The sequence below is a fragment of the Notolepis coatsorum genome, assembly GCF_963971535.1.
Source record: "Notolepis coatsorum genome assembly, chromosome: 1".
Classification (NCBI taxonomy): Eukaryota; Metazoa; Chordata; class Actinopteri; order Aulopiformes; family Paralepididae; genus Notolepis; species Notolepis coatsorum.
The window spans coordinates 25,562,705-25,584,006 of record NC_140165.1 but is presented as its reverse complement, the minus strand read 5'-3'; the positions used below and the strand labels follow the sequence as shown (position 1 = coordinate 25,584,006).

The 21,302-nt window shown below is 42.0% G+C and overlaps 1 protein-coding gene across 1 annotated transcript in view; it reads right to left on the bottom strand.

Moving 5' to 3' along the window:
• Positions 1-4,287: 4,287 nt before the first annotated feature.
• Positions 4,288-21,302, bottom strand: part of nalf1a (NALCN channel auxiliary factor 1a) — a gene marked incomplete at both ends in the record, with an annotated part of 126,537 nt that continues 109,522 nt past the window's right edge. The window contains 2 exons of the mRNA XM_084319186.1: positions 4,288-4,589; positions 9,328-9,499. Of these exons, the coding sequence (XP_084175312.1) occupies positions 4,288-4,589; positions 9,328-9,499 (474 nt within the window). The remainder of the gene's footprint in view (positions 4,590-9,327; positions 9,500-21,302) is intronic.

The following is a 21,302-nucleotide window of genomic DNA, read 5'->3' as shown; positions in this document are numbered from 1 at the left end:
GATATTATATTATATTATATATTTCGGAAATCCCATATAGATGTCGTTTTTCATCCATGTGAAGATGTAGATATGTAAAAATAAATCACATTCTTTGATATAAAAAAAGGACTGACACGGATCATGTTTAACATAATTTATATTTATTTTCTTTCGAACAAAATGTTAATAAATGTGTATTTGTTTTACGTCCAAAAAAGGTCATGACTCGTGGGACGCACATTTTTATAAATAATTTCATCCAAGTCTTTTGTAGAAAAAAAAAGAAAATTAGCAAACTAAAGCATCTCTAGTAGACAATATGACAACTTTATCGTTTTTTTTCTCTACATTTGTGATCCTTCTCTCATTTCAAGCTTTTGTTTATTTTTAAATATATTTTCTGAAGACTTTTTCTTAACGTCCAACTCGGCCCTCTGTCAGCTCACACCACTGCTTTTAGACAACAGAAATTGCAGCAAAAAGGAAAAAAGGAAAAATAAAAACAGGGGGGGGGGGGATCAATAAAAAAAACTAAAAACAAGGAGGCAAACAGAAAATCGCGATCGCCGGGACTCACCAATAACTCCAAGCATCTCTCGTACGGGTGCCATGCACCCCGCGTCCAATGGGCAGTTAAAGTGGGACGTGAGCTCCAATGAGGTTAAGGTAGAGGGGGGTGGGTTTATAAATGAGATGCCGAGTTTTTAGGGAGTCCCATGAGATCCCGACGGTGGGTGCGGCCATATTGAGATCTCACTTTTCCTCAGGACATATTTACAACGGAAAGGACACTGGGGTTTGGAGGTGGAGGATGTGTTTGGTGGTTGGGTTTGGGGGGGGGCTCTGCATAGATCCACAGCACTCAGATCATGAACAGTTGGAGCTCAGGAGTCAGGATGGGGGCAGGTGGGGGGCGATGAGTATTCCAATCATGATAGCAATACATCCTCTGCTGTCTTTAAGGGGAATGTAGTCTGATATGTTGAGTGAAACCAACGCACTATGAGAATAATGGGCAAGAGTAGAAGAGAGTGAAAAGGAGAGAAAGCTGAAACGCATTAACTGGTATTTTGAAAAAACGCGTACACTCCTGGCAGTCCTGTATATCCCGCTCTTAAAGGAACACGTCAACATGATGGGAAGTGCAATTACCGTCTTCTCCAGAGTCAGACGAGATGATCGATACCGATTTCCTCTCTGCACGTTCAGTAGAAAAGCTATCCGGCAGCAGGCTAGCCTCGCTTAGCACAAATGAATGGAAGTGGATATGGATCAGCTAGCCTAGTTTAAAACCCCCGGGAGAGGTGTTTCTGGCCAACAGCTAGGCTAGCTGGTCCGTAGGCACTTCTATTAATTTGTGCTAAGCTAGGCTAGCTTGCAGCCGGATAGCTTTCTGCTGAATGCCCATAAAGGAACTTGGTAGGCTATCTGTCTTCTTGTCTGACCCTGGAGAAGACGGTAAGTGCACTACCCATCATGTCAACATGTTGCTTTAGGTATAATATGAGGAACCTGACATGGTGGATTTAATGTAAAGCAGGTCACGAGGAGGAACATTCTGCTCAAATGTCTTTCTTACTCTTCCGCGACGCATCGCGGCTCTGAACGTGTTCACTGGTAGCAGCAGACGTGCAAAACTGAAGGAAAACTTTACGATTCAGCCCTTGAAAACTCCTTCCCCTTTGCTCCGACTAACATGGCCCTTTTGCTCGACCATGAAAGATAAAGGGTTGATCACTAAGGAATCAAAAACAAAAGATTAAAAGCTAACTATGGTGTGATATGGAATGATTGTTTGATTGATTGATTGATTAGTTGACTGGTTGATTGATACTAGATCAGATTGATTTAGTTTGCAGTTGGTTGGTTACTTATAGCAAGCATACTCCCTCACATTGAAGCCACACCATGAGTAAGGGAAATCTCAGTGGAAAATGAGACAACATTGATGGTATTCTTTTTTCCTTGCAGTGGGTCTGCTGTGGCACTATTTGATCCATTCAGCCATCTTGTCTTGATATAACTATGCTGGCCGTGCAACAACTTTTGAGTGCATCTTGCAACAACTCCACCGAGATACAGGACATAAATTAGACAGGAGATAAACTAGGCAGGAGATAAACTAGTCAGGAGATAAACTAGTCAGGAGATAAACTAGTCAGGAGATAAACTAGGCAGGAGATAAACTAGGCAGGAGATAAACTAAGCAGGAGATAAACTAGGCAGGAGATAAACTAGTCAGGAGATAAACTAGTCAGGAGATACACTAGGCAGGAGATAAACTAGTCAGGAGATAAACTAGTCAGGAGATAAACTAAGCAGGAGATAAACTAGTCAGAAGATAAACTAGTCAGGAGATAAACTAGGCAGGAGATAAACTAGGCAGGAGATAAACTAGACAGGAGATAAACTTTAGGCCCATGACTCGTGGATGGAGACACACACACCAACAAAAACAGTGGTGTGGCAACTTTATTGCGAGGGAGTGTACTTGTCGCTTGGTACCCAAAATGCGCAACAGTTCACACGTTTCTGTATTATTATTTTTTACTCTTCCTCTAACAGTCTTGTTTAGGGGCCCTAATAAAAACATCAGTCCCCTCAGTCATCATCGCCTACACTACCGTCACTCCTGCCTTGCTCAGTGGCACAATGGTGGGAGTCGGAATGCGAAGACCTACTTCTTTTTTTGAGGGTTAGGGTTATAAGCACTTTAGATGTGTCGCCCTGCGTTGACAGAAAAGCTTATAGCATGTTCAGATGCAACGCAAAGGGAAATGTTGTCTTTCTTTACTCATGAAAGCTACCAACACCGGACATGCTAGTGCGTTAGGTCTCAACAGTGGCACTGTTGACATTTACAAAAACCAGGATAATTTCTAAATGTGACCTATTCAATATCTATAGGCTACAGAGCATTCATAGCAGTCTATTTCATATTCACTGTTAAGATGTACCTGCGTTTGCACCGTCACACCTGGTGAGTTTCGGATTTCTCAACTCGAGCGAACATTGTTCGCCTCCACTCGCATCTTTCCATTCGCTTCGTATGCTGTCATGACCAGGTCTTTATTTCATTTAGCGTTGTATTTGAACGTACTTGAACGCCAAAGTACAGGCTGAACATTAGTTGTATGGAAGAAGTACATACATTCTAGTTTTTGGGGAGAGGAGATCGAATCAAATGACATGAATTATGGGGGATTTTCCTGGATAGTCTTGCCGCCTGTAAGCGGTATCAAGGCTACATTCACGCACGCACGCACGCACGCACGCACGCACGCACGCACGCACGCACGCACGCACGCACGCACGCACGCACACACACACACACACACACAGGTGGTTTAGAATTCGTCTGCAATCTTAGGTCTTAGTGGTGGACATTGATATGTCAACATTCTGGCACCTGGGGAAAAAATCGAAACAAAAGCAGCAAAAAAGAAAAAAAGAAAGAAATTAACTCAAAGGTAAAAAATAAATAAATAACATTCCATCTGATATAACTCTATAGCCATCCAACATTCCGTCTCATATAACTCTATAGCCATCCAACATTCCGTCTCATATAACTCTATAGCCATCCAACATTCCGTCTCATATAACTCTATAGCCATCCAACATTCCGTCTCATATAACTCTATAGCCATCCAACATTCCGTCTCATATAACTCTATAGCCATCCAACATTCCGTCTCATATAACTCTATAGCCATCCAACATTCCGTCTGATATAACTCTATAGCCATCCAACATTCCGTCTGATATAACTCTATAGCCATCCAACATTCTGTCTCATATAACTCTATAGCCGTCCAACAATCCAAAAAACTTCACAAACAACTCAACAAGGAAGATAAGGAAGGCGGGGACACAGGGGTGGGGGCACACACGAGGGGGGGGGGGGGGGGGGAGAAACAGTGTTATAAAAACGTCTGGATGAATAGAAACAACAAGCAGGTGTCTGAGTGCCAAGAGGTCAGTCCTCAGATTGGGGGAGGGGGGGGGGGGGGGGGGGGGGGGGGGGTTCCTCAAGCTTCCTGGTTCTGCCGACGTACAAATCCTGGCGTTCCTTGACTCCATTTTAACCCCCCCCTTCACATTCCCCACGGGTTGATGTTTTATTTGGCGGCAGATTGTAGTAGGGGCATTCCAGGATGTCCCCTGCCAGCGGTGTCCCCTCCATGGCACCTGTGGACACAGTCATAGCTGCGGACGAACTATTTCCTGGGTGAAAAAGACATCATTCTTTTACACTTCACTCCTCCACACACCCCGCCCCCCCCCCCTCTCCCCCGCGGCGGCTCACTCTTCACTGGGCGCGTTCTCCTCCGTCGCAAAAATGGCCGCCGCGCTCACCCCTGTGGAATTGTGGGAGGTGGAGATGATGATGACAGTGTGTAGGAGGACCAGGGCGAGCAGGCAGATCTTCAGACGCCCGCTGCACAGCCGGGGCCCCGCTGCCGACGTGACCGTGGACGTCCCCTGGGGGTGGCAGGGGGGAGGAGTCCTTTTTAGCGTCCCCCGGGAGCGGTTGTCCATTTTGGACTCCCACCGGATATCGCAGCACTCCGCCTCGCTCTCGGCCTGACTGTCGCCCAGGAGCCCTGCGAAGGAATGCAGAGGATTAAACATGACAACAAGACTGACTGCCACTCTTCCTGTGACTTCCCCTCTCTCTGGTTATAATAATAATAATATTAATGGTTATGACTCCTCCAGAATCAGAATCAGAATTAGAATCAGAAAGGTCTTTATTGCCAATTAAGCTTGCACATACAAGGAATTTGTCTTGGTCGTTTGGTGCATCAACATGGACAGAAAATTTAAGTAGAAGAAAATAAAATGGAATATATAAACAAAAATTTAAATAAAAGTACAATAGATTGTAATATAGGACAGGGCTGTACAATTGTGCAGGATGTAATAGAGAATATACACTAAATAATTCGAATATAAATATAGTGGAATAGAATATGTAGCAGCCAGGGCTGTGCAGTTGAGCAGTATTGTGCAAAAAGTATGAACAGTGTCAAGTTCAGATGCTTACAGCTTTTGAGTATATATAATATATAGTCAAGTAAGTGTGTGTGTTAATGTAACACAGTGGTGGTCCCGAGCCTTGTTGATGAGGCCCACTGCAGAGGGGTAGAAGCTGTTCTTGTGGCGTGAGGTTGTGGGCCCTGATGGACCGCAGCCTCCTGCCAGAGGGAAGTGAAGGCCTGATAGAAGGCCATTAGCCGCCTATCAGGGCGTCCAACAAATGAATGTGTTTTCCTGATGTATATAGAGACACAGTGTTACCTAATCAGGATACAAAAGAAATCGAACGGTATTCCGAAGACATAATCTGGTAAAAAAAAAAAAAGAAAAAAAAGGATTACATTAAAAAAATTTCCTTTCCCCTCTGAATTAACTGAATTAACTACTAATTGATCTTGGGACACACGCGTTCTGCACCCATGTGTAAAGCTAAGTTATTGTGAAGCTAAAATGGCTACGGGACATTCAAAGATGAGTTGCATTTGTCTGCTTGTTGTGCCATGTACCTGACACATAGAGACCATCATTTCACTGATTGGTCCAGTATTGAGCTATAGCTACAATTCCCCTGCAGGCTCTCACTGGGCTACAATAGCAGACAATGGGCATCCTTTGCAAAAACAATGATAAAATGTATTTTTCCAAGATGGCATGCTCAGGGTGTATTGTTACCAGTCTCAGCACGCTCCCCTGTGAACTGTATCACAATCCAAATGTTGAAACAACAGTTCCATTTAAAACAGAACAATTTATCCGACCAAACTACACATTGTAAACTTCCGCACTCTAGCTAGTTGTAGAAATAAGAATGTCTGGATTGTTGTGATACATTTCACAGGACAGCAAACTGAGACTGGTAAGTCCATCCCAGTCAATTTCAAATTCGTACACAAATGGATAAAACTTTGACCTCCGTCTGGACGGTCTAACTTTGACCTCCGTCTGGACGGTCTATATTTGACCTCCGTCTGGACGGTCTAACTTTGACCTCAGTCTATGCTGTCTATCTTTAACTTCAGTCTGCACGGTCTATATTCAACCTCATTCTGGACTCTATATCTTTGACCTCCGTCTGGACGGTCTATCTTTGACCTCCGTCTTGACGGTCTATCTTTGAGCTCCGTCTGGACGGTCTAACTTTGACCTCCATCTGGACGGTCTATATTTGACCTCCGTCTGGACGGTCTATATTTGACCTCCGTCTGGACGGTCTAACTTTGACCTCAGTCTATGCTGTCTATCTTTAACTTCAGTCTGCACGGTCTATATTCAACCTCATTCTGGACTCTATATCTTTGACCTCAGTCTGGACGGTCTATCTTTGACTTTAGTCTACACTGTCTAATGTTTACCTCAGTATACATTGTCTATCTTTGACCTCAGTCTGGATGATAGCGTGTACAATAATGCTGTATATACTGTAATGGACTGCATTTATATAGCACATTCACCCATTCACACACCGACGGCGGAGGCAACCATGCCAACCAAGGTGCCAACTTGCTCATCAGGAGCAGTTAGGGGGTTAGGTGTCTTGCTCAAGGACGTGTGCCGGGAGAAGCCGGAATCAAACTTGGAACCTTCTGCCTATCTATATACCTACATATTACCCATATAACTCTGTGTGCCAGGCTCAGCTTCTTCCCCCAGGCCATCAGAGTCTTGAACACTGAACTCTCCACACACAAGCACACAATGAGCACACACACAACACACATACTGTATACGCTCACACACAAACAGTCACTTTAGCACGAACACACACACACACACACACATGCTGCACACGCTCACACTAAACGGTCACTTGACAAAATTGAAAAGGTCACTTTACTTTATAAAAAAAAAAAGAGGACATGAGTGGTTCTTGTATAGCAAGATAGCATAAGGATAACTGTATATTGTATAGTATAGTATTGTATAGTAGTGTACATAAGACCCAGTGCCTCATCTGTAGCTTAACACTGTATTGCACTATTGCAGGACCTTAGCATGTCTTTTACCATGCATTTGAAACTTTATGTACATTATACCTGTTATGTCTTATTCTTATTACTTGTATTATTGCACAATTGCTGCGGGCATGACCACCCGCATTTCACTGTATGCCGTGACAAATAAAACTCTTGACTTGACTTGACTTGTATGATAGCATGTACAATTTATATTTACTGTATATATAATTATCTACATGTGTATATACCTGCAAATAATACTTTTTACATACATGTATATACTATATCTATATCTGTACATATTCCTTACCTACTCTTACTAGTTATACCAGCTATACCACATGACCAGTATGACTTAGTTACTACCATACTACTACTTACTACAGTACCTTACTTGCATGTTCGTATGTTCTGGGAGCCAAGCTGGTTTTGATCTGGTTTGAGAGCCAAATTGTCTCCAGTGTGTCTACGCATGCTTGGTTCTTTCCTTCCATTAGTATGAATCATGTCAAATATGAGCCCGGTAAACATTTGCCAAAAATAAATCCAATGTGTCCTTGGCTAAACTCACCCTTCCTAAAGTAGAGCACTAGGTGTCGCCAGAAAGCCTTTTGAAATGGCAATGGCATAATACAAGGAAGAATGCTGCATGACAGAAATGGATGGTTTCTGGAGGCCTCCCTCTGTTTCCCATGCTAGCTCAGTCTCCTCCTACCCACTAGGCAGGGAGACGGAGCTCCTTTCTATAATGGACAAATTCAGCAACATTTGGAAAAGCTTCAATACTTTCAAAGTGTACAGTCTCTCTCACAGAGTATATACATGGCACACTATATATCGTTGAGGTTGGGTCATGTATAAATTGTATAAATAGTAAAAACAGTGCATACACCCCCCCCCCCCCCCAAAAGAAACTAAGTGAATGCATACATTTTTGGAGAAAACCAACCAAAACCAACGTTTTGGCCACAGGATCCTGAACTGGCTGAAATGTTAGTCCATTACATTACTCTTTTTCTATTTTTCGTTTGTATGTATTATGTAGAAATAATGTGCCATGTATTTTATAACCCTGCTAAAGGTTATTCCTTGGCTAATGATTGTTGCTGTATTTTCTATTTCTTCTGGGTTAGCACCTTGGTAGAGCTGCACCTTGGTAGAGCTGCACCTTCCTGAATTAAATTGAAACTGAACTGATCCCAAATCTGGTAAGTCACTGAAACTAGGGGTGCGGCAATATATTGTAACAGAATATATCGCAATATGTGAAAATGTGACAATATTAGACGAAAGGCATGGATCATGATATCAGCGGATCCATTGTTATTCAATTATACTTTAATTATGCCAGCACAACTGCCATGAGACCGTCAGACTCAGCGATGATCATGAGCACGTCACTATAGCACAACATTGTAATCGTGTATCGTCACACACCCTACTGGAAACATTTCTGGAACTTCAACTCAGTTAAGTTAAGTTAAGTTAAGTTACATTGAACCTTTATTAATCCTCTTGGGGAAATTCATCCTCTGCATTTGACCCATCCTAACTATTTAGGAGCAGTGGGCAGTCTCACCTGGAGACCAAGTCCAGTTGTAAAGCCAGTACCTTGGTCAAGGGCAATGGCAGGAAACCTAGCATGCATGTCTTTTGGTGTGGGAGGAAACCAGAGTACCCGGAGGAAACCCACGCAAACACAGGGAGACCATACAAACTCCACACAGAAAGACCTGCTGGGGTTTGAACCAAGGACCATCTTGTTGTGAGGCAACAGTGCTAACAGTGCAGCCCGAGTCCACAACAAAACCCGGAAATCCCATCACATTACCTCAGTTCTCACTCCCTTCACTGGCTTCCAGAAAAACAGTGTATCCGTTTTAAGACAGTCCTGTTGCTGTTGGTATTTAAGGCCATAAATGGCACCAGTCCAGCCTGCCTTCAGGAGCTTCTCTCATATGAATTGCCCCACGCGGGATCAATAAAGTTGTCTGAATCTGAATCTGAATCACCCCACCAAACCTTATCCTGGTCAATCTGGCTGCTTTTACTGATTTCCTTGGCCATTCTATTGTTTTAATTGATCTGCTGTTTAATGTTTTATTATGATGTATATATTTTTTATTTAGTATGCCACGTTAAAGCACCATGAGACCACATTGTATTTTAAAGTGTGCTCTATAAATACAATTTATCATTATTATTATTATTATTATTATTATTATTATTATTATTATTATTATTATTATTATTATTATTATTATTATTATTATTATTATTATTATTATTATTATTATTATTATTATTGTTAACCCCTGCACCGCCGTGCCGTTCCCCTCCGGTTCACCTGTGCAGATGAAGCTGGGACTGCCGCCGTGAATCAGGTCGTCGTTGTCCGGCAGGATGAAGGGGCAGCTCTGCTGGACCTCCAGGCAGTACTGGTGGCACGCCACCTTCCTCCGACACGACCGCTGGCTGGTGGGGAAGTACTGCGCACACAGCCACGGTTTGTACGCCTCCTGGGAGGAGACAAGACAACAGACAGACAGACAGACAGACAGACAGACAGACAGACAGACAGACAGACAGACAGACAGACAGACAGACAGACAGACAGACAGACAGACAGACAGACAGACAGACAGACAGACAGACAGACAGACAGACAGACAGACAGACAGACAGACAGATGTGTTATTGGCGGTACGCCTCAGATTGCTTCGGTTCCCTTTTTGTTCCGATATTTTATTTGAGTTTCATATAGTGCAACTCAATGTGCTTCACAGAAAATAATTGTTGCAAATAATAATACAAATTATTAAAAATGCAAGAAGCAAACACATAATAATAACAATAATAATAATAATAATAATAATAATAATAATAATAATAATAATAATAATAATAATAATAATAATAATAATAATTTTATAATAATAATAATAATAATAATAATAATAATAATAATAATAATAATAATAATAATAATAATAATAATAATAATAATAATAATAATAATAATAATACAAGTATAAAATAAATAAAAGCAATGCAAAGAACCTAGGTAAAAGCAATGCTAAAAAGATGTGTCTTAATATTTCAAAAAAATAGATCCGGCAGGCTAAAAGCTGCTTCTCCAGGCCTTGTTGTTCTAGCCTGTGGAGCAGTTAGGGGACCAGTGGCAGAAGATCTAAGGGTTCTTCCGGGCACATACCTAAAAATCATTTCAGATAAATAGGCAGGTGCATTGGCATTTAGTGAAAAAAAAAAGTTTAAAACCAATAAAAGGATCTAGTGATTCTAAAACTAACAGGCAACCAATGCATGGGTGTAATGTGTCTCTCTGTCTGGTCTTTAAAATGGGTGTAATGTGTCTCTCTGTCTGGACTTTAAAATGGGTGTAATGTGTCTCTCTGACTGGTCTTTAAAATTGGTGTAATGTGGTCCATCTGGTCTTTGTCAACATGCGCGCTGCTGCGTTCTGTACAAGTTGCCTCAAACTTTTTAAACACACTTTGTTCTTCTTCTTCGTAACAAACAACTAGTAATATAACTACAGGGTACAGATGAATATAATATAAATGTAATGCAGACTAAAAATGTTAAAAGAGGAACTTTGCAGACGTGATAATCGGACATAAAACGTATCGATGCATTCTGTGACTTGAGAGCTCGGCCATCTTTGCCCTATCTGCTGCAGAAGTTGGGGTCTGCAGGGTTTATGGGAGCTCCCTCAACCCCCCCCCCCCCCCCCCCCCCCACCCAGAGAAACTCCACCGTACGACATCACCCAGAGCGGGGGCAGAGGTCTAGTGAACTGCAGACACTGTTCCTACTGTTTTCACCTGCAGTGGTTCCGACTGGAAGGAAGTTGAAGAAACAGTGTCTGCGGTTTGGAGCACAGGTCTGCCCTCCTCCGGGTGACATCATCCCATGGGGTTTCTTGGGATGAGCGATGTGGCTGAGCTCTTGAGACTAAGAACACTGTGGTGAGTCTTATGTCTAGTTTTATTATCACACTTACTCCTCGAAACAGAACAATAGGACTCAGGTTAAAAAGACATGTGAAATGCCCCCTAAAATGGATACTCGAATGAAGTATAATTACTTCAACACTGTAAAGCATATGAATGAAAGTACTTAATTACTTTCCACTTGCTCACTAGTCTTTAAAGGGATATTTCACTGTAATAGAACTTGTAGAGTTTATCATACTTCTGAAGTATAAACAAACTACTGCTGTACAGATTTCAATAAACCAGACAATTCTGAGTCAAAGGTATGTGTTTGCTCTGGTGTTTAATGCGTCTTTACAGATTTATTTATCCAATCAAGTTGTTGTAGGTTTGAGTGCATTGTGTATCTTTGCCCTGCATGGAATGTCTGAGGAGTGGTTACCACGGTTACCTGCTGCCTTGCTGGAGGAAAGATTACTAAACATTCTGTGAGAAGTTAGTGACACTTGGTCAAACTACACCTTGAGTGAGAAATAGTTCCTTTACTGATCATTTGAAAATGGCAACATTAGCTAAAAAAACAACAACAAGTACTTCTGACAGCTGTATAGTTTGTTTATACTGAGTTGTTCCTCAAAATGAATGAAGTGAATGAGGAGCCTGACCCCTGGGAGGAATGGTGGTGTTGACTTACAGTAGCTTAATTAGTAGCTTAAATCTACTTACTAGTAGATGACTTTAGATAGAGGTAAAGGCTCCCACATTGTCGGGCATTCTGTGAGTGGACCGGACTCTTCTGCGCGGCATGTCCGCATTCGTTTGAGGTTTCATAGTCGAGCGTACCATTGAGTACCAATTTCCTACATTTCTCGTGCCAGTTTACAACATTTCCCACAATCCTTGCGCGCTATTTACACTTTCTGTCATGGCGTCGTCCACCGATCAAAATAAAGACTCTCTACCTTATCTCCGTTTCCAAGATTTAGAAATGAGAAAAGCCATTCAAACGTCTCAAGTTTCTTCAGATGATGAAAAAAAGACATTGTCCAAATGTATATGAATTGGAATGTATAACGATTAGTGATAGTAAAACAAAATGTAGCGTCATCTACCTGCCAAAGCTTTACCGGACCAATCCTACCCATAGAACCATGACCCTGCCCTACTCTCTCTTGACACAGAGTGAGTGTTCAGAGTAAAATGCAGATTGGTGTCAAGTCAAGTCAAGTCAAGAGTTTTATTTGTCACGGCATGCAAGTATACAGTGAAATGCGGGGGTTCTTGCCCGCAACGATTGTGCATAATACAATAATAATAATATAATAAGAATCCAATAGAACGACATTGTGCAATAATACAAGTAATCAAAGTAGGGCATATCGGTATATGTACATGAGTTTTTACAGAGCATGGTAAGACATGCTAGGTCCTGTGGTAGTGCAATACACTGTTAGCTACAGATGTGGCACTGGGTCTTTATGTACACTGCTATACAATGCTATATTATACAATCTCAAGTTATACTATACTATTTTTAAAGTGACCTTTCCTTTTGTAAAGTGACCATAAGTGTGAGCGTGTGCAGCATGAGTGTGTGTGTGCTCATGTTAAAGTGCAGATCGGTGTCACATTTAATGCAGGTCGATGTCAACCAACACACCGAGCAGCCTTTTGTGTGACACCAAGTGAGCGAATCGGACGTCCGCGCGATTAGAACATTTTAGCTTTGAGTCCGTTTTGAGTCCGCTTTGAGTCCGCTTTGAGTCCACTTTGAGTCAGTTTTGAGTACGCTTTGAGTACGCTTTGAGTATGCGCAGACCTCTACAGAGTCCGTTCCGCGTACGTTCCACCCGACTATGTGGGAGCCTTAACCTGTTAAGCCCGGAGCCCTATTTTCTGAAAATCCACCTAAAAATACATACCTAAGTAAATGGAAGATTGCTCCACTTCTATGTTCTTGGTATCTAGGGACATCTATGGATCTCATGAAATGTATTCCCAGTGTCAGAAATATTGTGATGAAACAAAGGAGAATATAAATTATTACTTTTCTTTGCATCTTTGACAGTGAATAACACCATGCAAAAAATTACCAGACATGAAAAACTGCTACTGAGCTCGTTCAGCACCTTCTTGAGATCATGTGTACAAAAAATCTAAGCAAAGAGAAGAATGATAGAGAAGATGATTAAACATAATGTTTTGTAGATACAGTAATGAATTCTGCCATCCGGACACATGCCATTTGAAATATTATTATAGAATATAGAATATCAGGCCTATAAATTACCTTATTATAGCCAACTTGCACATCTATGGATCGGGCCAAATCTCCTCTTTCAAATGGCAGAGTTCAATTTGGATTTAGTATCTCCAGGCGTGCACTGAAGAACCGTGAATGAAATCTACTGTATGTACAGTTCCATTCTCCAATGTTCACAGAAGGTAGACACACTAACTGCACTCCAATCTATGCCAATAACGTTCAGTTTTGTGATAGAGAATCCAGAGAAATGAGAGAAATAAAAAAAATGCATACAGAAGTAATTTGCTTGCAGGAAGCTGGAATCGGCTGGGAAAGGTAAAAAACGAGTTACAATTTCAACGCTCATTGAGAGCTCTGGATGCACTCTCCTCATAACGACAACTGGCGACGTGCCGCTAATTCAAAATGGCGGATATTCGCTAAATTATTAAGACATTCCATAAACTAAAATCTCACTAATAGCACTTTAACCTATTGGTAAACAAACATATTGCTGAAAATATACACTATGACTGCTGTTGTGACATGGTTAGGGTCTTTACTCTTGGATACATTTGAAAAGAAAAAACGCTACTTAATGTCATACAGTCTTGAGAGATTGATTTATGACGTGATGTCATTTGCGGTCCGACGATAGACCGCTCGGGCTAAAGCGTTTAAGACTGGTAAGAGAGGTAAAACCGCAAGCAGACTGCAGAGAGTGGAGTCAATCAGCCGAACGCACAATTTCATTTCAAACCTTTATTTATACTCATGAAAGCACTGAGGTTTCCCTCATTTACAGTGATGACGAGTTATTGGAAGTGGGCTTCCCACTCTCCAGGACATTTACACCAGGGCCCTCATTCATCAACGTGTTCTACGCACAGATCTGTGCTTACCCTGTGCGTACGATCATTTCTAAGCAAAGAGTGGGATTCATCAATTTCAATTTGAACTTGACTCCGTGCTTACGTCTACGCACAGGTCAGAGCACACTTACCTGACGCCCAGTGGTAGAATATATTATTACAACAAGGAAATTAGCTTCTGTGCATAATAACACTGGCGGAGCGCAGTCAGTCAGTAGCCTACACCCCGTATATTCCGATAACGCTATATAAACCATGCTGCATTCATTCTGAGAGAAAGATCTATTATTCCAAATGCTATTTATAGGGTTTTGACCATAATTACACTACTGTTGCTATTTTACAATGAACTATAATGAATTACGGTTCATACAGAACTTCTGTATGAACCGTAATTCATTATAGTTCATTGTAAAATAGCAACAGTAGTGTAATTATGGTCAAAACCCTATAAATAGCATTTGGAATAATAGATCTTTCTCTCAGAATGAATGCAGCATGGTTTATATAGCGTTATCGGAATATACGGGGTGTAGGCTACTGACTGACTGCGCTCCGCGTAGCTTGATTGATTGAAAAGTTTATTAACAGATTGCAGAATGGGTACAGTACAACAGCTCAGTACATACAATTGTTAATTGGGGATGCAGACCAGAGAAAGACTTTCGTCTTGTTTACATCAGGGTCCCCCATTTTCAATTCATCATAAATCATAAAGCTCAACTCGTTATTATTTTGCGCAGACCGCAGAAACACGGGAACGTTTTGATTATATTTAAAAGGCTTTACGTTAAACGAAACAAGTGGAATTTCGAAGCTGTAAGCAGAATACAAGTCATATGAATATAGTGTTCTTCCCCCTTTTTACTGTATAAGAAAGAATAGAAAACGCATTGCAATGACACCAGATAGTGGACAGACTATGTATATGATGGGATTCAAGTTCGCGTTTTTGTTGATCATAGGCATGCTGTCAGAGTATGATATCTTAATCAAACATTCTAGAACATTTGTTGTCACAGATCATGTCCTAATAGAACATAGGCTATGGCATGGATCGTGATATTGTGTGGACTGTTATTATTACTGTACCGGGCGGTACCACCCATTGTGACAACAGCCTTGTGAGTCCCGCACACAAACATGATGGAATTCAAGTTCATGTATTGAAAGGCAGGCTACATCATACATGCAGTGAGATTCATTGTTCTTGTATATGCTCTCGTATTATTGTTTATATAGGCTACCCAATACTGACATCAAAATAGATTGTAGTATGCCTCTAGAAATCATATGCAGCAGGTAGAAAATTGACGGGAGATCCATCGCGATTTGGAATAAAATTGAGGAGAACTTTAATCCCTGGGTATTAATCAAACAACACGGGAAAAGGCAGTCATATTCCAGCGCGGTATTTATTAGTGTTTGCGCTGCCCAGGCAGCAATGGTTAATAGATATCATATCCGACATCACCGTAAGTGTACACGTCTGTCAGCCTGTCTCATGACACGCTTCCCTCGGCTTAGTCCATTTTTCCACATTTCATGGGTGTATTCCATTACCGTATATGGTTAATCGGGGCGTTTCTGGTATGCAAATACGTGAAAGTGTGCACGAGCCTCGGCGCAGAGCCAAGGTGGGATTCATCATGACAGGTGTGCGTAGAGCCTGCGTACGCACGTGTGATGAATCCCGACTTCCCTGTGCGTACACTGGTTCTACATTCCGTGCTTACGTGTGGAAATAGAACATGTTCTACGCACACATTGATGAATGAGGGCCCAGGTGTTGCAGGGCCAAGGCTAAGAGAATAGTCAAAGACTCTAGCCACCCGAACAACTGCCTCTTTGCACCGCTGCGGTCAGGCAAGCGCTACCGGAGTCTCGTGGCCAGTACAGAGAGACTCAAAAGGAGCTTCTATCCCCAGGCCATCAGGATGCTCAATGACTCTATGCAACACTAACCCATCCATTCTACATTCATTGCACACACATCCACATGCACACACTCATTTTAAACATTCACCTTTAACATTCACTTTAGACACTTTGAACACTTTTTAACACTACATCGTGTTTTATCTATGTATTACTAAAATATTTGCACTACCTCTACCTAATTTTTTACAATTGTGCACTTTGTTTGCATTTTGTACTTTAGTTTTGTATATTGTATATTTTGTATAGTGTTTGGTCTTTATTCTTTTAACTTTTTTTTACTGTATGAAGCACAATCTCAGGAGGCTCATACAGAACCAAGCATTATTTCACTGTAATGTACAACGTGCATGCATACCTTATATGTGACAAATAAAACAAAACTTTAACTTGAACCCTTTCACTACCACACTACCAAAGGGTTAACCCTTTCACCATGACAATACATAAGGTTAACCCGTTCACTGCCACACGACAAAGGGGTTAACCCTTTCACAACCACACTACAGAAGGTTAACCCTTTCACTACCACACTACAGAAAGTTAACCCTTTCACTACCACACAAAAGGGCTAAGCCCCTCCTGGTGGCCAGCGACTCAACTACTGAAATATCTCAGTTTCAGTTCCATGTTCTCCTTCCCGGAGCGAAGGGGTAGAGGTCGTGGTGCCGTCTCATCAGTCTTACTTTACAGACCTGAAGGATAGGAGCAAAATGTCAACATTGAAGCAGTGCAGACGGACTGGGCAGCGGCCCAAGGGCACTGACATTCAGATCTGCGGGAGCCTGACTGAACGTTGTTGTTCCATGCAGAGTGAAATCAAATGATCCACCGAGGGAGAAAAATGGGAACATTATTCTGTCATCGTTCCGTAACGGAACACAATCCTCGGCAGATGGTATTAGAGTGTGATACCTTGATATGTTGTTGTTATGTATAATAACAATGATATAATGTCAGTCTGTTGTGTTTTTTTGTTGCGCTATAACAATGCACTTTACATTTTGGCCCCTAACCGTTGAACCATAACTCTCAGAAACAAACACTCTTGTTGGAAAAGGGCATCCTCAACCACTCTCAAATCGTGGATCCCTATCCCTACTCAGAAAAGACCAAACACCCTCACTCAGCCTGTCTGCATCATAGGTTCAGTCTGCATCATAGGTTCAGTCTGCATCATAGGTTCAGTCTGCATCATAGGTTCAGTCTGCATCATAGGTTCAGTCTGCATCATAGGTTCAGTCTGCATTAGGGTTGGGCACCGAAAACCCATTCTAATTAGGAACCGGTTCCTAACTTCCGGTTCTGGAACCGGAATCGTTCAAATCCAAACGATGCCCAACCCTAGTCTGCATCATAGGCTCAGTCTGCATCATAGTGTGCATCACAGGTTGCATCATGCTGTAGGTTCACCAGTCTGTATCATTCTGTTCACTTGCTAGAGAGAACAAATTATTACCAAAACACAACATACAGACCTGTACCATTAGACAGGCTGTGACTGCAGACAGGACAGGAGAGAGTGGACCCCCACTCCCACTGAGAGCAGAGCCTACCTTTCATAACAAATGAGCTAGACTTACCTAGCCCCACAGCACAGGGCAGCACTAGAGATTTGGAGGGAAGGTGTTGTGTGTGTGTGTGTGTTCTCAAGAACACTGCAGGTAGCAATACTGCGGTTCTCGACAAGCAGCACTTCCAGGGGCCAAGCAAACGGCATGTTCCCAACGAGCATGCGTTCCCAGCGGCCATGTTTTGATCATGCACTGCACTAGTCTAACTATAAAGGAAGGAATCTCTGTGTGCGTGTGTGTCTTTAATTTGCATATCTCCAGAACCGGTCATCCGATCCACTTCACGCTCTGCGGGTGACATTGCTGAGGACCCAGGGGAGCGCAATGTTGAATATGGTGCCATCTGGCCAGATGGTGGTGCTATTAACAATGAACTTTACACATTATCTGAAGAACCGCTCATCTGATCGGCTTCACGCTCTGCGGGTTGTATTGCAGAGGGCCCAGGGGAAGTGCAGTGTCAGATTTGGTTTCGAACAGGTCGTGCTCCAAACAGGCATATATATATACTGCTAGCTGCAAGTACAACACACCTGGATCTGAAGGCAGATCGTTACTATGGAATGGTCTTCCCCCAGACATAAGATCTGCTCCCTCTGTGGATGCTTTTAAATCCCACCTCAAAACCCACCTCTACTCCATAGCATTTGGCTAGGATTAATCCCAGCTCCCTTACCATTCTCTCTAAGGATGCACCGATCCGATATTGGTATCGGTATCGGCCGCCGATATCAGTAAAATAGCGGGATCGGGTATCGGTAAAAACCTAAAAAAGAAAAGAAAAATTATAAATAAAATAAGATAACCATTCAGTACATTTATGTGTTAATTTGTTACATTTAGTTTCACTAAGTTAGGAAAGTCATGTTTTAAGTCAAGCCTGATGTTGCCTTGCACAAAAGAATGATCCCAGTCTCTTCCACACAGTGACAGTGAGGCATACAGTTTATTAATTGAATGAATGAAGTTTATTTTCTGTCTTTGTCTACAACAAATCAAAACCACACTTGTGATCCTTTACAATTCTTAAAAACAAAATATTTGTTAATAAAAAAAATAAAAAAAACATGGATAAATATTATTTTTTTTTAACTTTTTTGGAGGGAAAAAAATTGGACAATGGGTATCGGATCGGTATCGGTATCGGCCGATACCCAAACCCAGGTATCGGGACTGAAAAAGTCGGATCGGTGCATCCCTAATTCTCTCTACAATTTTCTATGTCAGCCTAGTGCTTACTCTAGTTTGTCCCCCTTGTGTTGCTGTTCTGTACAGTGTCCAGTTACTTTATTGTCATTCCCTGTGTCTTATGTCTTACCGTACTGTCTGTTTCATAGTCCTACTCCCATAACATATCGGCTAGTTTCCTATGTGCCACTATGACCATAATGTCGGCTGTATAGTCTTTGTGTCATAACATGTCTACTGTCCTGTCATACTGTATTGTCTGTTGTATACTCCTAGTGTCTTGTGGTCCTACTGTAGTTCAAGTTTCTAGTTTGTTTATTAAATATCACAATAAAATACACATACTTTACAGTGAAATGCTTGGTTCTGTATGAGCCCCTGAGAGTGTGCTTCATACAGTAAAAAAAGTAAGTAACAAAGTAAGTAAAAAAATAAGTAAGTAAAGAGGAATATACAATATACATATATACAATATACAGTACAATATACAATCTAAAGTACAACCTAGGTACAGTCTAACTACAGTGAGTAAAAATTAGTAAACAGTGAGGTACAATGCAGAAAATGATCTCACGTGAACGGTGCCAATTGTCTGTAATGAAGACGTCAGCGTTTTGTTTACCGCAAAACGAAACCGCACGTTAAGCGGTTCAGCTTGTGCAAACCAAGCGTTGGCACTCTGTGTGTGTGTGTGTGTGTGTGTGTGTGTGTGCGCGTGCGCGAGCGTGAGAACGTGTGTGTGTGAACGAGCATGGGAGACGACGGAGCCCCGCTAACATACGCTACACCATAGATATTATAATAAACATATGCGCTACACTGCCCCAGAGCATTCTAAAAAGATTCATTATAACTTGGCTCTGCACTGCCCCAGGTGAGAGACAACCTAGGCTGGTAAAGCTATGCCTCCTAAAGTGTGAAAACGGAAGTACAGGAAGTACCGGCTACAGGCTTTCCGGTTTCGAAAAAACAATTATAGAAACATGTGAAGTGCACAATATTTCCTCATTTAAGCCACTGCAACGGCTTTGCCTGAAGAATTTACTACATGACCGGGACGTTCTAGCTTGTTTGCCGACAGAATAGGGAAAAGTTTGGTCCGTTCGGAGGCAGCTTCCAGGGGAAGTACATACACCGGAAATTCTACCCCATACACACTTTCGGCCGTAGTGCTTTACCAGTCTTTATCTCACGGAGGAGATAAATCTGGGAACGAGGTTAGAGACAACCAGACATGCCGTGGAAACCCGCCCTACTCTGCCTCTGATTAGCAGACTGTGGGTGGGGGAATATCATTGGACCAAAGCATAGTTGACAGGCACACAGACAGTGGAGCAGTCGACATGCAGAGTGACAGAGACACTGCTCCTGCTTTTTGATTGATTGATTGAAAACTTTATTAACAGATTGCAGAATGGGTACAGTACAGTACAGCTCAATACATACAATTGTTAAGGGGATGCAGACCAGAGAAAGACTTTCGTCTTGTTTACATCAGGGTCCCCCATTTTCAAGTCATCATAACATATATGACATACACGACATACAGATAGACAGTACTGCTACATCTATACATTTATGACATACCAGATTTGCAAATACAGTACTGTTTGTGATACAAAAAGAGTCCAGAAAAGAGAGTATATACATTTGACGTAGAAACTGTACATTGGAGGAGGTTGGGTAGGTGGGGGGGACACTGTACATTGGAGGTGGTTGGGTGGGTGGGGTGGGGGGCGGGGGGGGGGGGGGGGGGGGGGTTGGGTAGGAGGGGTGGGTGGGTGGGCGGACACTGTACAACTGTACAAGCAAAATTGTACATTGGAATATTGACAAAACCATACGTGGTCATTTACTGTACATTGGAGGGGGTTGGGTTAGGACATTTACAGGGGCCAGTTTCGAATTGCAGTCTCCTGTAGGTGTTCTTTGAGAGTGTTTTTGAAAGTGGGTAGTGATTCACAATCCTTTACAGCTTTGGGTAGGGCGTTCCACATTGATGTGGCATAATTGCTAAACGTGTTTAGTCCCTTGTTTGAGCCGAATCTGGGTTTAACATGATTTGTGGAGCTCCCTCTGGTGTTGTGATCGTGGTATTCACTGACCTTTGGGAAGTATTTTGACATGTACATGGGTACCTTGGTCGTGTAGTGTATCTTGTAGACCAGGCCCATTGCAAGTCGCTGTACTCTGTCGTCTACTCTAAGCCATCCTAGGTTGTCAAAGTGGTCAGGGGTGAGGTGGGTTCTAGGAGTAAGGTCAAGCAGTAGTCTGACCAGTTTGTTTTGAGATGTTTGTAATTTTGTTTTTAGTGCCTTTGAGGTGCTTTGGTTGATTGATTGATTGATTGAAAACTTTATTAACAGATTGCAGAGTGGGTACAATACAGTACAGCTCAATACACACAATTGTTAAGGGGATGCAGACCAGAGAAAGACTTTCGTCTTGTTTACACCAGGGTCCCCCATTTTCAATTCATCAGGACATATATGACATACATGACATACAGATAGTCAGTACTGCTACATCTATACATTTATGACATACCA